The following is an 18,547-nucleotide window of genomic DNA, read 5'->3' on the forward strand; positions in this document are numbered from 1 at the left end:
GGTTGACTACTAAATCAGAAGTATGTCTTTTTTAAACTAATATTACAATTAAATCATAACATATAGAGTTAAAAAAGCTTTAATATTTCATTCTTTAAACAATAAAAAAAAGTATTTGACTTCTTAAATTCATGCTTTAAATTTTCAGAATTACCAATGTACAGATATGCAAACAGTATCGTGAGAGAAAAAAATGAAAAAAACCATTTAGAAGAAACTAATTACACTAAACCTGCAAGGGATAGCGTACCACAAAACTAATATTTATAATACTAACTAATATTTTGTGGTATATTGTTAGGCCCTGGACGGCGTTATCCTTAAAAACGTGGCTTTAACACACAGATCAATCAAATTAGTATTATTAAGTAATAATATTTTAATAATGTTATAACCTAAATTGTAATAGTAACATGGTTTGATTTATTTAGCTGGTCAGTAAAATTAATATTTAATATTTAAAATTTACGTCACAATATTTCATATTTTGACCTAAATGTTTTATATTTAAAGGCAAGCTAAATATTCAAAAATCATACAGTGATTATACAACTTGAACGTCAACTTGATTATACAATGATTATACAACTTGAACGCCAATTTGATAATACAGTAATTATAGAACTTGAAGATAAAATAATTACTCGATTGTAACATCGTTAAAATACTCAAGCAAATTTCAATACCAGTGATAACTTTGTATAATATATTCAAACACATCGAATTATTAAAAATCATACGAAATATCAATAGCAGTATATCAGTGTTTATTTTGTTAGACTTCGTATTCATCCCCAAGGATTCTCAAAGTCTTTCCTTATAAAATATTAAGATTTTGTGGTGGCAGCATCTTCCCTGGACCGTTAACCAAGGCAGGTCCGTAACAATATAATTATTTATAATTATATACCACAAAACTAATAAAATTACTCATACAGTTATTTGTATTTTTTTATTGTTATTTTCCAATAAATTTTTATATTGTAAATTTTTGATTTTTTGGAATTGTGTTTTTATAGAAAATCGACCACAAGTCACACTGAATATTTTAAAAAATAGACAGAAGAAAAAAGCAGAAAATGAGCTTACAAAATTGAACATTTGCATAATCAATCATTTAAAAATCAAATCAAACTTGAGTAAAAAAGTAAACGCTATATTTATTATATGCGAAGATACGATAGGAAGATAGTTCCAACTGAGTGTCCCACGACACCTCTCGTTTTTTTTCTGCATTATCAAAATAACCGTTATTTTCCCTTCACAGATGAGATAAAAATTGATGGCAGAAATTTTATTTTATGGGCACACGGTCTAATGATATACCACAAGATTTTATTTATATAAATTTAATTTATTTACTAAAAAAAATCCATTTTGTTACATTTATTTATACGTAAATATTCTATAAAATGATATAATTATTATTAAATTAGTTTGTTTTATTTTAATTTAATTTATTTATTTTATTTAATATAAATTTAATAATATTCTATTAAGACATATATTTTTTTTATAAATAATAAAATTGTATGTTAACAGTAGATTAGGAATTAATCGAATAGAAACCAAAAAAATATATATTATTTATAAATAATTTAGCTCTAGTCAATTACCCGTGCATTTGATGTAAATTTCAATTTAATTGATGTTTATGCGGTTTTGAAATTTTTACATAAATTTTGTTGAAATGACAAAAAAAAAATGTTAATGTAACAAAAGTTGGTTACTAATTCTGTCCATTTATTGTTATACAACCAATGTATATTGTAACGTGGGCCCGGTATCATGGGAGGCCGTGGAAAGGTCTTTTTTAGAAGACAAATGCTTTAAGTCTGAAATCTATAAGCTGGCTGTGTGAATAACAAAAATTGAGCATGGTTTCCTTGGAAAAGGCTTATATGTCAATTTGTGGTTATTGGTAAGATAATATATATAAAGAGATGGTATTCCAATCCTTCAAGCGGTTGCGCCGCCACGAGTGTGTCCAGCATACTAACTCCTATTATAATAAAAAATATTTTAAATAATTAATTAGCGACTAAAAAAATTAACATTCGAATATATATAATAATAATATATTCGAATTTGCGCCAAAAATTAAAGAGGTTCGTTGTTTAGTTGCCGAAACACAATATATCCTTGAAAATATGGACTGTATTATCTATGTGGTTGGGTAGTATTTGTATCGTCCACTGATTGTGAAATATGTGAAAGAGCAATTAATTCTCTAGTACCTTTATCAAATGCAAGCTCTGACTGGACAGATGCAATAAATCGTGGTCACATAAAACATCCTAGTGAGCAAGTATATCAACTTCTGAAATAGCCGAAGAAGTTTTCACTAGCGATGGAAAATCATTATTGTATCTGTAGAATATTTATGAGCTATTCGGAGAAATTTATAGAAGTATTCGGGGAGCCGTTAAACACGCACTTATCTATCCTGAATGCCATAAAATACGCGATAAAGCTATCACCAAATTTTGTTCTATTTGAATGAAATTTTTAAAAAAACTTTGGGTCGTATTTTCCATTTTTGGGCCAAATGTTAAAACTATAATAGTAAAATTTTGAAAAATATTAACGTTAAATATGATCACAAATTTAAAAAATATAGCCGAAAATTAGTGAGATTACATACTTGGTTTATTAAAATAGAATAAAATTTGGGTGTGATAGAGCAAAATCAAATTTTTTAGATTTTAATGACGTCGTGAAGTATAAAAACAATGTTTTGGATATCTTAGCCAAATTTTGTTCGATTTGAATTAAATTTTTTTTGAAACATAATAACTTTGGGCCGTTTTTTTCATTTTTTGTGTGAGTAAGTCACTTATTCCTATCCTTTGTCAAATGTGGAAACCATGATAGTTAAATTACGAAGAATATTGCAGAAACGTTAAATTTGACCAGAAATTTGATAAGTATGGCCGAAAATTAGTGGGATTACATATTTAGTTCATTAAATTTGTAGTCCCACCACATTTTCTTGCTAAAGATATAACGGTGAAGTCAGAAAACTAAAATCTTGTTGTTTTTAGTTCTCGAAGTGCATTGGCGCATATGCGAACTTCTACAAAGACTGTTCCCAAATAAATTTTATAGATTTTTGCAATAATATTATAACAACCTTTTTAAATGATATTACAAATTTACTTGTTCTCAGTATTAAGAATACTTTAGATATCTATAAAATATAATAAAAATGTTCTTTATTATTATGGGATTTATGGGAATTAGCATGAAAGTACTTTATTTGACAGTTATTATTTCAACCGCTGGACACATTTCCCATTATGCATTGCTGGATTTGAATACTTTCAAATCAATTCTCTACGAGTAATATATAATAAATAACAATAACAAATCAATTCTCTACGAGTAGTCATTTTAAGCGAATAGTCCCTCTAAAATTAAATTAGTGAAATTTTCACTAATTCAGCTAGTGAAAATTTTTTCACTGTAAAATTAGTGATTTCAATTTTCAATAATTCAATAGTAGTTTTCATCAATTAGCAGTTGCTTTGTCACTAATTGTATTAGTAAGTTTAGAATTCACTAATTATTCAGTTATTTTTACTTGGTTATCAGTGATTGTTCCCCTTTTTATTTAGAGTATGCTCTTCATTTACTTGTATGTACCAAGACATAACAGTATAATATCACAATATTTTAGTTTTATGACCTACGATAGTTTCGTTACTTCAACAGTTTTAAATGATCTTTCGTGCAAAGAAGACTGTCAAACTTTGATTTAAAAATTTTGATCCAGGGTAAGTGAAGTTTTTTCTCTTGTAATTAGTTACATTGCAATGTTTTAATCATAGCACCGGCACACAAAAAAAAACTAAGTGGAATGTGCATTTGACCGGATCTAATGTGATTTTTCAAAGTTTTTGGTTCTAAACACCTACTTTATGTATATAAAAATACAAGAAACGTAAGTAAGTAATTAAACGTACGTAAGTAAACAAATTAGTGATTTAAATTTTCACTTATAAATTAGTGAAATATATTTCCATTTATCAATTAGTGAATCTTATTTTCACTCATGAATTAGAGATTTCTTTTTTAACTGAATCATTCAGTGAATTTTCACTAATTCTAGGTGGCTGGATTGCAACTTCAAAAATTAGTGAAATTAAGATTCACTAATTGATAAATGGAAATATATTTCACTAATTTATAAGTGAAAATTTAAATCACTAATTTGTGAGTGAAAGTAACTAATTTAATTGTGACAGTACTTTTCACTAATCCATTAGTTACATCAAACGGCTTATTGAAATAGTAAAAATCGCCAATTAAATTTTAATTTTAATTTTAGAGAGTAAATTGAATTTGATTGTAAATACATTTGAAAATCAAGATTGTAAATTGAATTTGTCTGGAACATATTAATGTACGTTTTTGTTAAACATTAAAGTAAATGACCTATTTTCATGAAATTAAAACCAGCATTCATTAAAACAAAAACGAATCTCAAAATTGACCGGATGTTATGAAATAATCTCTTTACATAATCTCATTAAAATAATAATTACAATAAAAATAAATAAATAATAATAATAATTCGTTTGTTACCTTTTAATGTAATATTAACATGATTTAATCCAACATATGTACCAATTGCTGCATATAATTTATCACGTGAGAATGCACTATATGTGCTTGTCATTGTTGTATGAGCAATATGCCACGATGAACCATGCTGTGTCACTGTAACAAAACAACAAAATATTAAAATTAAAATCAATAAAATAACAATTATTATTACAAATTACTTATCATCAATTATAATTATATCAAGAGTCTTATTCAATAAATAATAAATTTTAATGTTATTTTTAAGGATGTACAAGCAAAAGAGTTAAAGGGACATGCCTGCAAAAAATATAATGTGATTTGTGTAACTTTCACGAAAATAAGAAAAACGTTTGAATACGTTGATATAAAATTTTGAAAAAACTTCATATTTTTAATGTTTATTATTATAATAAAAAAAAATTCGTTGAATATACTAAATCTGATCATTTGAGGTTTGGTGATAGTAGTTGTGTACACACATATACTGCGGTAAGTCAAGTGAAAGATAGAAAAGGTGTCAAATATATGCTGTAGAAACGGTGCAGTTTTACGTGGTACTAAAATGAATTTACTAAAGCTGAAAATTGTTGTACATATTGTATATTGCATGTAAATAACAGTTATAATTGTCAGTCAGTTAGGTGTTAGAACAGAGTTGGTCAGTCAACCCTTATTTATGAACAATAAATAGATAAGATTCATTTATGAATTCCGTGGTATTTAAATGAATTTCTTAGTTAAATGGTATTTGAATGAATTAAGCAATATACACGGAAATCGTAAATGAATCTTATTTATTTATTGTACATAAATAAGGGCTGACTGTCCTGTTCTAACATCTAACTGACTGATAATCATAACTGTTATTTATATACAATATACAATATGTATAACAATTTTCAGCTTTAGTAAATTTATTTTAGTACCACGTAAAACTGCACCGTTTCGATAGTATATATCTGACCCCTGTTCTATCGTTCGCTTGACTGACCGCAGTATGTGATTGCACACAACTACTATAACCATTTCCCAAATAATCAGCTTTAGTAAATTCAACGAATTTCTTTTGGCCTGGCTCTTGTTTAATTAATCGTTAATCATATGTATGTTTGTATGTTAGTATGTTAGTATGTAACGGAAACTTTGAACATGATTTTGACCCCTCCAAAAGGTCATACTTATTGATGACAATGCAATAATTTAATAAGTTTATTTGATTATCCTGATCAAGATTTTCAGGATTAACGATTTCCATATCTAAAAATATACTCATTTATTTGCACACCCACCATATTTATACTGAATTTTTGATATAAATCACTACATAGTATAAAACAAAGTCGCTTTCTCTGTCCCTTTGTCCCTATGTCCCTTTGTATGCTTAAATCTTTGAAACTACGTAACAGATTTTGATGCGGTTTTTTTTTAATAGATAGAGTGATTCAAGAGGAAGGTTTATATGTATAATAACATCCATTAAATAGTGGAGAAGTACTGCTATTTTTGAGGTTAATAGTTAAAAATGTAAAAAGTAAATAAGTAAAAATGTAGTGTATGAATTTAGATATTCCAAAGATAGCAGGAAATCTTCATGGTATAGGGAAAGGGGGATTGTTTTACTCCAAATTTAACGCGTGCGGGCCACGGGCAGTAATGAATAAATCAAAACTACTGGATCGTGTATTTAGTATCAGCATTGCACCCGTGCGAAGCAGGGGCGGGTCGCTAGTTTGATATAAATAAAATGGTGTACAAAATTTTTAAAAATATATATAAATAAGAACAGTGTAAATAAGAAACAAATGTATTTTATTGTAAAAAAAAGCTTGAGGAGCTTTTTCAGATATTGTCAAAATGCTAATCCTGACAGTATTCATATCTGTCAATAAAATATTTATATAATAATAAACTATTGGCACCATATATTTACACTATTCTTAATTTATATTTATTAAAATTTTTTTAAACTATTCTTAGTTCAAATTTATTAAAATTGATTTTCTATTTTTTAGTTAAATTTGCTATAAAAGCGTGTGTTTTAGTTTTTTTAAATTATTATTTATTATTCCCTTTTAATTAACAAAAATTGCTGCAAATTGATCAGAAAAGGTTCCTCAATATAAGATATGATAATGTCTTTCTGTGAAACTTTTTCAAACCGCCCCCAAAATATCATTCTGATCAAAAGCTCTCCCGGCCGCAAAATTTTTTTACGAGAAGTTTTCGAGCTACTGGCGATCGCAGCTACACATTTATTATATTTATAATGTATGAATACCGTCTTAATAATAATACACCAATTTGTGGCAGTGGATTTTGATCAGAACGATACGAAGAACATTTTGGAGGCGGCTTGAGAAAGTTTCACAGCAAGTTATTCAAGAATCTGATTTTCGTGTTCCAAGTAAATTAATAGACAAGTATCAAAAGGCAACGAAAAAAACCTAATGCTATAACAAGGGAGTACCCATAAAATATCTGACCGATCAAGAAGAAATCGGTCAAAGAATCCCGCCCAAATATCTGGATTTGCTATTATGTACATTTTTGTCGTATCAAGGACGATAAATGATACAATAATTTGCATGTCAGTTAATTACAGATTGGCGTTAAATTTAGGCTTTCATTATTATTTGCATTAACAACCTTGAATTATAAATAATTTTATTTTTATAAATTGATTTTAACAGTTATGCATTATTATTAAGGTTTATTTTTTTGCATTTATTTAATCATATACATATTTTTTTATTAAATAAAATTAATTTTGTTAATTTAATTTTTATGCATAATGAATTATTTAATTCAATTATTTGACAATTTTTTAAGCTTATTATTATTAAGTATTATATTAAAGTGAAAATATAATAAATAATTCGTTATTCTTATTAAGATTTATGTCATTGTAAATAATGATTATGTAAATAATAATTTTTAAAAGATATTATAATACTATATTTTAATATCTAGCGATCTTATAAATTTAATGCTGATTTTATATGCTGAGGCTTTACATTCGAGGTATTAAAACCGAAAAAATTACCAAAAACTAGGAATTTAAAAGTACATCTCCAATTTTTATGCGACCGGATAACTATTATTATGAAGATGTAGAAAAAAAGTCAGTTTGGTCATAAAGTGTGATCTTTAAATTTGCACCCTTTCTAGTTCATAATAGCCAATCGTGCCGAAAAATATTGAAAATAGAAAAAAAAAATTGACTAACTATTCTTAACATTTTGGTACCTTGACATTTTTTCTTAATCCTCGCCGTTTCCAAAATTTCGTTATTTTGATGAAAAATTGATTATTGTGTCGTTTTGATCAAATATTTGATTCAAAACTAATTGGATCTTATATTTTGAACATATCTAAATAATTTTTGTTGTGTGACTTTCTTAAGTTAATCTCGAGTTTTCGAGATGTTGACGTTTTAAACTTTTTAACTTTTTTGTTCTTAACCTCCTAGAAGAATAGTCAAATATATTTTTTCGAAACAAATTTGTTTGTTTTTTCATAAAAATTACGTTGCAAAATAAATATTGCTCAATTTTTTGCCAGTTACGAACATGGTCAGCTTTTTCGCACTCTACTTTAGATAAGTCTTACGATCTCATAACATTGCATAATTCACATTAGCAATTATTTCTATTTTTAATTTAAAAAAGGGCAACGTGATTTCTTCAATTCCATTTTTTCCTTTAAAATCACTGGATTAAGACTTCAAGAAAAAAATTTCAAAAAGATAAACTTCATCCTAAATTTTTGAAGCTAATTAAAATTTGAGAAAAGGTTACCTTTGTTTATTAAAACGAGGGATATATATATATGAAGAACAATAATTAGTAAGGAAAAAAGATCCTTGAATTTTTAAGGGCTTTGTTCTACAGATACGAATTTTTAACTTATTGTTACCTTTACTTTACTTACAGTTTTAAAAACCTTTAGACTGTGGGACAGAAAGGGTGCTTTGTAAATGTTTAATATATAGATAATTGAAACCTCGTGAGTGGCTTTCTTTAGGCGAGTCTACCAAATTTCTCTTTACGGCTTTTCTCGAAAGTATTTCTTTTTCAAATGAATATGATGACAGCATATGTAAGCTATCGATCTGAAAAAACGCAGCACGGAATTTGTTGGACACTATGACCCTTTGATAACATTAATAATCATTAAACAATAAAATATTTTGTCCGACAAAAATACAAAAATTCTGCACCTATGAACCTGTCTACTATCTCGAATATGCCGTAATTAAGTGTTTTTGTTTTTGAATACATACATGGTTCACTTTTCTGAATTGTTTAATAAAAGGGTACTTTCGCTAATGGAAAATAAATTATGAAATTTGAAAAAAGTTAAAATTTCGAGTGATAAAAGCACATTTTTCTTTTATAATATTAAAATTAAAAATCGTAATTTTTAAACTGTACATCACGTGACCTAAAACGGGGGCAAGCCTTGCTGTGATGTCATATCGGTATGAGCAATAGACCATCAATTAGTTCAGTGTAGACAGCTGGGTATAATATAAACATAGATAATAAGTATTTATATTTTTTATAATCAGATGTCTATGAATATATCTGTCAAATTTGTCTGTGTTATTTCGTATAATGATACCGATATTATCTCACCAAATTGGATGTCCGCGTTTTTGATAGTTTAAAATTTAATTTGAGTTTTTGGCAAGAAAGCGTGTGTATTTTGCCGAAATAAATTTTTGGTGGCTTCTTATTAGCAAAATCAACATTTTGAAGCAGGGTTCGAGGATATATATCAATGGATATATATCATGATATATATCCGATATATATCCGATATATATCACATGAATTTTTATGATATATATCAATACAAAAATTATTTTAAAAAATTTAATATTATTTAGTAATTTTTGGCGTTTGTTACTGAGTTAAAACATACTAATACTAAGCTCTAATCGTGCCGTGTCAGAAAAAGTTCGTTACTAAAGAGTAAGTTTAAGTAAGATTCAGAATCGGAAGATGATCTAACTCTATCTACCTTGCAGTCAAACCAAGCACAATTATGAATACGACATTTTTTTATTTTTTTGATAATTAACAGTTTATTACGAATGACTGATGACTAAAAGACTAATTAAAATAAAAGACTGATTATACTCTAGAGTTATTGTTTCTAATGTTTATTGTTTTGTTACTTAAGGGTAGATATGACCATTGACTGATAAGAATTTATAAAATTGTTTTATGTGTTAGAGTTGATTTTTATTTATAAAATTTTATGATTTTTAGTTGATTTTGCCTGATCTAGAAGAATATTTTATGTTTTGGTTTCATTTCTCTGATTTTAAGTACCTTAGTAAATAAAATATTTAAAATATTATAGTTCTTTTTTTTTTTAATATCAAAATTTTGATATATATCGTATATATATCAAAAATATCCGATATTTTGATATTTATAATAAATATCGGATATTTTCGAACCCTGTTTTGAAGTACTTTTTCAAATAAAGTAGAATAACCTTTTATTAGTGTTATCAGGAGGTATAGTGTCCGACAAATTCCATGCCGCGTTTTCTCAGACTGACAGCTTAAATTTGCCCTAATCATGTTCATTTGAAAACGCAGTACTTTCGAAAAAAGTCGTAGAGAGAAGTTTGGTAGACTCAAAAAAAAGCCACTTACGAAGTTTCAATTAAGTATTAATCATTTAACAAAGCACTCTTTTTATTCAACGATCTTATCGAATATTAAAAGAAAAATTAGTAGTATTAATTTGATAGATATTGATAAATATATATTTTTTTTTCAATATTAGAATATTAATTACGAACTAATTTACAAATTATGAATAGATATTTGTTTGTTAAATGTAATTATAATTGAATTTTAATTGAACATTATTTAATAATAATAATAATATTCATACATAATTAATCTTTTACATGATTTGTAAATATATATCTACTTAAAATAATATTAGTTGTTATTTATTTTGATATATTTTAAGAGATAAATTGTATGTTTTTAATTTAAATAAATTATGTATTTTATATTTTGTTTTTATGAAAAACGTGCTTTATCTATTTGTGTTTTTAATTTTTATATCATATATAAAAAAACATAATCATACATCACATTTATAAAAAGCGATCAAATCTATTACAAAGGAGATAGATCATAGTTAATTTTATGTACAGATATGCTCATTTAAGGTTGACAGTACACTGCAATTTTACAGTCCATTCTCTAAACTTTTTTTAAAGAAATTAAAACGAAAATTTTCGTGAATTTTTAAATCTTTTTAATGACGGTATATAAAAAACCCTTAGTCAGATTTTTTTTCAAAAATTCTTTTTACCTTTGAGTTAAGCACTTAAGGTGTTTCGATATCAAAACAAAAGTGTTACCAAAAAAACTGAAATTTTGTGTGTAAATTAATAAGTATTTAATACGCTTTGTGAATAAATTCCAAGTCGATTCTCTGTACGGTTTACGATTAAAAACAGCCCTTTTTACATGGTGGTATATGAAGTCGTAATAATTGTTGGTTTTTTAGTCAATAAGTGCTTTTAAAAATGTTTTACCATTTATATAGAAACTTTTATCAATATTCCTCAAATTTTAAGCTTTTAAATCATACAAAAATTTAGACTTAAACATAAAAATGAAAATCTTTTTTTGGTAAAAACACTGACTTTGATAGTTAATTTCTGCTAAATCGTATGATAGGTAACAATATGGACTAGGTAGTGCCAGGATTTATCCTGGTAGAAAGTAGAACTCCAAACAAACAAATTAAAAACAAGAAGTAATTCCGCGATAAGGGTAAAATTTTATGTGTTTTATATATTAAAAATTTCCTTTAACAAGATGACATTTGCAATAAAATTGTCTCTTACAAATTAATTTCAATGAAAGTGTAAAATACTTGTAATAATTAAAAAAATAAAAAAATATTTCTGCTAGGATAAACCCTAGCTCACCTAGTCCATATTGTACATATCGTTAAAAGGCATTGATTCATAAAGGGCAAAATTTTGAAATCCGTGTAAGTACAGTTTTACTGTCACGGGCTCCTCGCTTATAATTTCAGTAGGCTGGAATTACTTTCAATAGTGAATGAGACATCTACGCTTAAGTTAATTAACGGCCATCATGCCAATATTAAATTGCGTTAAAAATTGACATCTTCTAAAAATTTTAAGAGTTTTCCTTTTTTTCTAAACGAATTCTATCTAGCCTTTTGTAAATTTTGTAGCACCTATTATTGTTCGATTATTTTATGAAATAATGATTTAATTTTATTCTGTTATAAAAAAGGGAAGGTAAAAATTAAATAATCAGAATATATTTAATAAGTGGTATTGTTTGTTCCTTCGAGTGACCATTATATTAATAATATTATTACCCATAAAATCAAACATAAATGGAGCAGAACATTTAAAAAATTGAATGAAATCAATAGTTTTTAATATCATTATTAATAAAAAAAATCAAAAAAACAATCTATTTATATTAATAAAATGATTTATATTTTATTGTATTTTATATAAATTTTTTTAAACAATAAAAACTTGTTTAATTAGGCAAGTACTAAACAATTATAATCTTAAAACTATCGATTAAAGAAGATATATTAAGATTTAGAAATTTTTTTGGTTATGGTCTAAGAGGCGGCATAAGGTCGATCTTCACCCATCTGATAAACAGATAAGACATATTTTTTATGAAATTTTATTAATTTTTAAACATGTCTATCGTAGTTTTTCTATCGAAAAGTGTTCATGGCTTTAATTTCATTAATTTTAATTAATATTTTCCATGAACTTTTTTTATCAGGCAAGCCTATACCATTAATTTCGTAATTAAATTATCTTTCTTCTGATACTAATTTCGATTGGTTAACAGATCGGTGTAGTTACTTATATTGACTTATCTGTTCATACTTGATGAGATTACTTCACCAATCTGTTAGCTAATCGAAATTAGTATCAAAAGAAAGATAATTTAATTATGAAATTAATGGTATAGGCTTGCCTGATAAAAAAAGTTCATGGAAAATATTAATTAAAATTAATGAAATTAAAGCCATGAACACTTTTCGATAGAAAAACTACGATAGACATGTTTAAAAATTAATAAAATTTCATAAAAAATATGTCTTATCTGTTTATCAGATGGGTGAAGATCGACCTTATGCCGCCTCTTAGACCATAACCAAAAAAATTTCTAAATCTTAATATATCTTCTTTAATCGATAGTTTTAAGATTATAATTGTTTAAGATTATAATGGTATAAGCTTGCTTGAAAAAAAACCATTCATGGAAAAAATTAACTAAAATAAATGAAATTAAAAGTAGCCATAGATACTTTTCGATAGAAAAAATAAAATTGCATAAAAAATATGTCTCAACTGATTATCAAATGTCTGAAGATCGACCTTAGACCGTCTCTTGTACTATTATTTTAAATTAATAAAAAAAAAATGAACTTACCTAGTATAACGCAGCCACAGAAAAGACTTAAAACGACCGATATAAAAGTTGTAAATCTCTGAAACAAAATTATCATATTTTATATAATTTACAAAAAGATAATATATGGGAAAATCAAATTGAATTTATTATGAAGAAAATATATAAATTCCTATGAAACTTTTTTTCACTGACTTTTAAAATAATTTAGACGAATATGTATCGTTGTGCAACAAATAGAGACAGGAAAAATCCATTCAGGACTCAATAAAATCAAATGGTGTTCTATTATAAATAAAATAAAGCATGGTAAAAACAGCATTGAAATGTATGTAATTTAGCGAGAGTGTACACACATCCTAAGAATGAATTATATTAAATTTATATACAAACAAACAATATCATTTTTGAGCGATTCGAAGAGAGCGGTATGAAAAGTTAAAGTTGATTGAAGGTGAACGAAAAGTGTCCCAATTATTTTCCGATTTTGTAGTTTTTCATCAAAATATACACCCTTAATAAAAAGCCTATTATCTAATGCATTAATAGATTTTCATCAAAGTAGTTAATAATCATCCCAAACCGTTGGGAAATCGCGAAAAATAACATTCTCGCTTCACTCCAACCACAGATAAATTCTCAGTTATCTTTGTTAAGTAGGTACGAAATCAATCTTTAACAATATTCTCAAAAAGGCAGACAAAAGACATCACAAATTTTCTGTTCATTATAGATAGTATCACGGTCTATTTTTTATATCCTGTATATATTTCATACTTATCAAGGTATACAAATTTTAGTCCCAATTAGTCAATTTCCGGTTTTTCATCTGCTTGTCCGCCCGCTTGTCACCCCGATAGAATAAAAAAAGGGAATATCAAGATGATATATCGTGCTCAGGCCGTAAAAATTGAGTTTGGGTTCGTAAATCAGGAAAATAGGGCAATTGAGTCTTGGAATCATAGGACTCACATCTTATAAACCGTTTAAGATAGAACAAAAGATTAAACGTAAATATGTTCCTTATAAAAAACTTTTGCTCAGAACATCTTTTTATAAAAAATTAGAACAAAACTTTGGTGCCTATTTTCTCCAGAACTGTAAAAGATAGAGAATTGAAAATTTGCAGGTATAGCTTCAACTAGCGATCTTATGAAAGATTCTCGAGAAACGAAAAAGCTTTCTAGAAAATACTTTCGAAAATTTTAGAAATTTTTGAAAACCAACATTCCTATTGAGTTTTGGACAAAAGTATATAAGGGACTTTCGACCGAAAATTATCCAACGATAACGCAATTAAGCTATGCCCATCGAGTCACAAGGACCCTGTATATAATTTGCCTGGTGCTATAAAAGTGCGAGTTCCGATAAATCTTTTTAAAAGTAAAAACAAACAATTTTCGTTTCTGGACTGAAGAAAATGTCTATTTTTCTTGGACTATATTTATAGTCCATGCCAATGAAGTTACGGTCTGACGCTCTCATGAACTACAGTTTATAAAAAAAAACCACCATAATTAAGGAAAATAAAGGATAAAATATTTATTCTTTTAAAAAATTAAATGATTTATGAGTGATATATAAATGTATGTTTATAAGTAATAATTTAGATCAATTTATTTTCATAGTTATGTAGTTGTTGTATGTATAGTGTTGAGATATAAAATTATGTAATTTTACAACAAATTATATTTTTGCATTGTAATTATTTATGAATTACATACATATACTAGTACATACCAATGTATTATAATAATAATAATAATAATACTATTTTTTTACATAAAACTAAAATAAATAATATTATATTGTAAAGAAAACATTCATTCTGTTGTCTTGTGAATGAAATACTTCAATGTTCATTTTGAATTTTAAAAACCATTTTAAAGTAATGAGTTATTATTGAAGCTGTATCTATATTGTGGCGACCAAGAATGAAATGTTACTAATGTATAGAAAATGGCTGGACAATAAATAATTGAAACGTTAGAAAACTAAAAAAGACCACAAATTTTTCTTTTGAGTGATGTAGCGAGGGGAGACCAAAGGAGTGTATCCTACCCCGATCGTTATTCACAAAAGGCGCCAAATGGTCCACAAAACAAAAAATTGCTGAAGAATAATTATTTTTTTTATAATATTTTTCTGGAAAATATATCTTCAATTTACAGTGTAATAATATAATAAATTCTTAAATAAAAAGGAAAAAAAAAAGGAACACAGATAGTCTTGTAGCGGGCTTAACGTAATCGAATTTGTGTAATAAAAAATTGAACTGTCTATACTCAAATAATTATCGAATTTTTATTGTTAACCTTTTTGACTACAAACAAATATAATATATAATTCACAATACTTTTAATTTAATGTTACTTTGATAGACGATGAAACCGTAGTTAACTTGAAGAGTCTGTATTGTAATCTAACTGATTGTAATCTGTCCGATTGTAAACTGTCTGTATCGCTTACTATGCTCCGTTTATATAGTTACAATCAATTGTTATCGTACCATCTAGCACATTCTAGAACTGTCACGTATGTGTTATTGCATATATTGCATATATGTTATTTGGTTTATGTTTTCTATTGTTGATTACGTAATATAAAATGATTAATATTGTTTATTTCTTTTTAGAATTGTCCAGATTAGATTTGTTTTTAATATAGTATGTGTGTGAACGGATTGTTAACACCACAGTCTGAATCAAACTGTAATAATATATTCATAATAGAAATGACACGTCGTTTCTACTCTAGCAAGGCTGACTCGACCTGTGTCTGCCAGCACTTCCTTATGGCATCTTCGCTGTGTGGTTACATAAATTATCTCTTTTCTTGATTTGTCCGATAAAGTAATATGTTAGATATGATCATGAAATTCGAGACAGGCTCTTTGAAGGGGCAATAGAAAAAGCGAAGTCTCTTTATGAAAAATGGGATATTGATACAACAATACATGTAAGAAGACGCCGCAAAATGCCCGAAGAATTGGCTAGAAATAAATAATAGGTATCTTTTGAACATATTCTAGATGATTTGACATTTCAAAATCTATTCTTGTTTTCTCAACTACATTTTTGTCTCAAATTTAAAGCCAAGCTTGAGCCTATGACTTTATTACTATTTTTATTTATTTATTAATTTGCGAATATATTTTATATATAATATGATATGTTTTTCGAATTGGAGGGGGGGGGGGTGTGCTAAAAAGATTTTGCCCTGGACGCGAGCCACTCAAAAAGCACTAGGAAATTTTTATTCAGTAATTTCTTTCTCAGTGTTATTCACTAATTTATAAATAATAAAAGTTTTTCTCTACTCATCCGTGTTCGTAGATTTTTAATAACCAATAGTTGCGGAAACGAAGCACTGAAGTTCGAAATTTTGAACGGTATAAGATGGATTTGAATGTGGTTTTCTACATTCGATTCGTTAGAGTGTAAGGAAATTTTGTGAGCTAAATTGATTTATAAGAAATTAAAAATATGCTATTTAAATAAATAATATGCATCCGGGGGCACGGTACTGCCCACGCCAAGTCGAGCGTGAAGCAAACACTGCCGTACCAAACTTTTCTGGAACCATTTCACCGCATTTTTAGGCTCCTATTTGAGAATCTCTGGATAAGACCAGAACCAGAATTTTCGTCATCCATTAAGCTATAAGCACACATCCATGAGCACACACTTAAAATCCAAAATTTCAAGTCTGTAGGTCATTTACACCATTGCACCAATCTGAGACCACGTCAACGTCCACGGTCACACAACATTAACTATAATAATAAAGAAATCGCAGTAAGGAACCTTAGAATTGGTACGACTTTGTCTAGATTTCATTACCTTTTTAGAGATAAACAAGCAGCTCCATCGAGACTTGGCTAGTTTTTTACAGAATGTTTTTGGTGGGATTCTAAATTGACCGTAAATATACTAAATTCACAATTCGGTTAATAGTGATGAAAAATATTTCTCCCTTGTTGAAAAACTCCCTTGTTACTCGGGAGGTTTTGGGGTCGCTAAACACGAATATCGCGCATTGATGGTGACTGGCCTGATGTTTTAGTCTAGACTTAAGAAGTGTTCACTGATTTCACATTTGACTATTGACACATATATGCTTATGAATTTGTAATTTTAAAATCGTTACAGTTCACTAATTACTAATCAATGTTCATTAATACTTTTCAATTTTGCATGTTTTTACTTCGTTAAGAATTATTGATTGGCACTATATAAAATACATAAATGGTTTTATTTTTTATTTTTTTAAATGGCTTGTTATTCATAAAAGACTATTTATTATAACGCTAGCAAAGACTTTGATTGTTTCATTTTTTTATTAGTAAAATTCTTGAACAGAAACTTGTGATAGTCCTTGAATCTCTGAAAAGTGAAATACCGAGATTTTTTATATAAAAGTTACACAATTTTTAATTAAGGTAGTTAGTTGTCTTGCTATGGGCATATCGACAAAAAATTCTAAATTTGTGTATTAGGAATATAATAATACATTAACTAAGAAAATTGGAAGTCGATTGACCGTCTCTAACTCGAGTTAAATATAATTAAAGTTCGGATAATTAACATGAAGAGCATAGGAAAGGTTGCGTTTTGTTGTGTTTTTAACAAGTATTTTAATTCCAGAAAAAAATTAGTTTTAAGATATTTTCAAAAAACTAACAGAATTTTCATGAATTTGTGCATGTGAGTTTAAAAAAAAAACAAAACTATTGACCGCTTCATTCTTGAGATATAATTATTCAAAGTTTTTTAAAAGTTTTGTTGACAGAAACAATAATATTTAGAGTATAAGTAGTGTAAGAGAGATGTCTATTATATACAGAATTACAGATGTTTATTATCATGCTATTATCATACAGAATACGTGATAAATGGACAGTTGAGTTAAAAGCAAGTTAAAATTAATACTTATTTGAGTGTGCTAAGCATATCTATACGTACGTACCACTGCTGTATGATGTAGTACACTATTTTCACAATATTGTACAAAGACAAATACCTTAAATGGCAATTTTCTTATTAAATTGATCTTTTGGATCTTTTTTATAATTCGATCTGAAGGATCTTTTTTGTCAACACTGTCTATGCATGTTATTTCAACAATTAACTTAGTCAATTATTTGTTTTCACTTGTTCGTTTTGATTTTGAACGTAAACCATTAACTCTACAAAAAATATTCGAGGGAAGTGATGGGAATTACTACAAAATATTTGTATCCATAAATTATTTTATTTAATGTTGTTTAAATATCGATTTTACAGTAAATTATTTGTTTGTTAAGACAGTTATTACGAAAAATTCACAACGCTTTTGTAAAAAAGTGTTGTAAAATTGTTTAATCATGTTTTAAGTTTTTTTCTCCTTAATATTTCTTCTGTTATTTGTTTTTAAAATATTACTTTATTTTTATTTTTATCTTCTTATAAATTATTACCAATAAGTTTTTATCCGTAATGTAACCATCATGAT

General features: G+C 27.0%; 1 protein-coding gene across 3 annotated transcripts in view; it reads right to left on the reverse strand.

The window, feature by feature from the left end:
• Positions 1 to 18,547, reverse strand: part of LOC123291901 (dual oxidase maturation factor 1-like) — a 198,513-nt gene that overhangs the window by 58,431 nt on the left and 121,535 nt on the right. For all 3 annotated transcript variants that reach the window (XM_044872356.1, XM_044872354.1, XM_044872355.1), the window contains exons 3-4: positions 13,076 to 13,133; positions 4,588 to 4,722 (exon numbers count right to left, since the gene is read on the reverse strand). In XM_044872356.1, the coding sequence (XP_044728291.1) occupies positions 4,588 to 4,722; positions 13,076 to 13,133 (193 nt within the window). The remainder of the gene's footprint in view (positions 1 to 4,587; positions 4,723 to 13,075; positions 13,134 to 18,547) is intronic.

The sequence above is a fragment of the Chrysoperla carnea genome, chromosome 2, assembly GCF_905475395.1.
Source record: "Chrysoperla carnea chromosome 2, inChrCarn1.1, whole genome shotgun sequence".
Taxonomy (NCBI): domain Eukaryota; kingdom Metazoa; phylum Arthropoda; class Insecta; order Neuroptera; family Chrysopidae; genus Chrysoperla; species Chrysoperla carnea.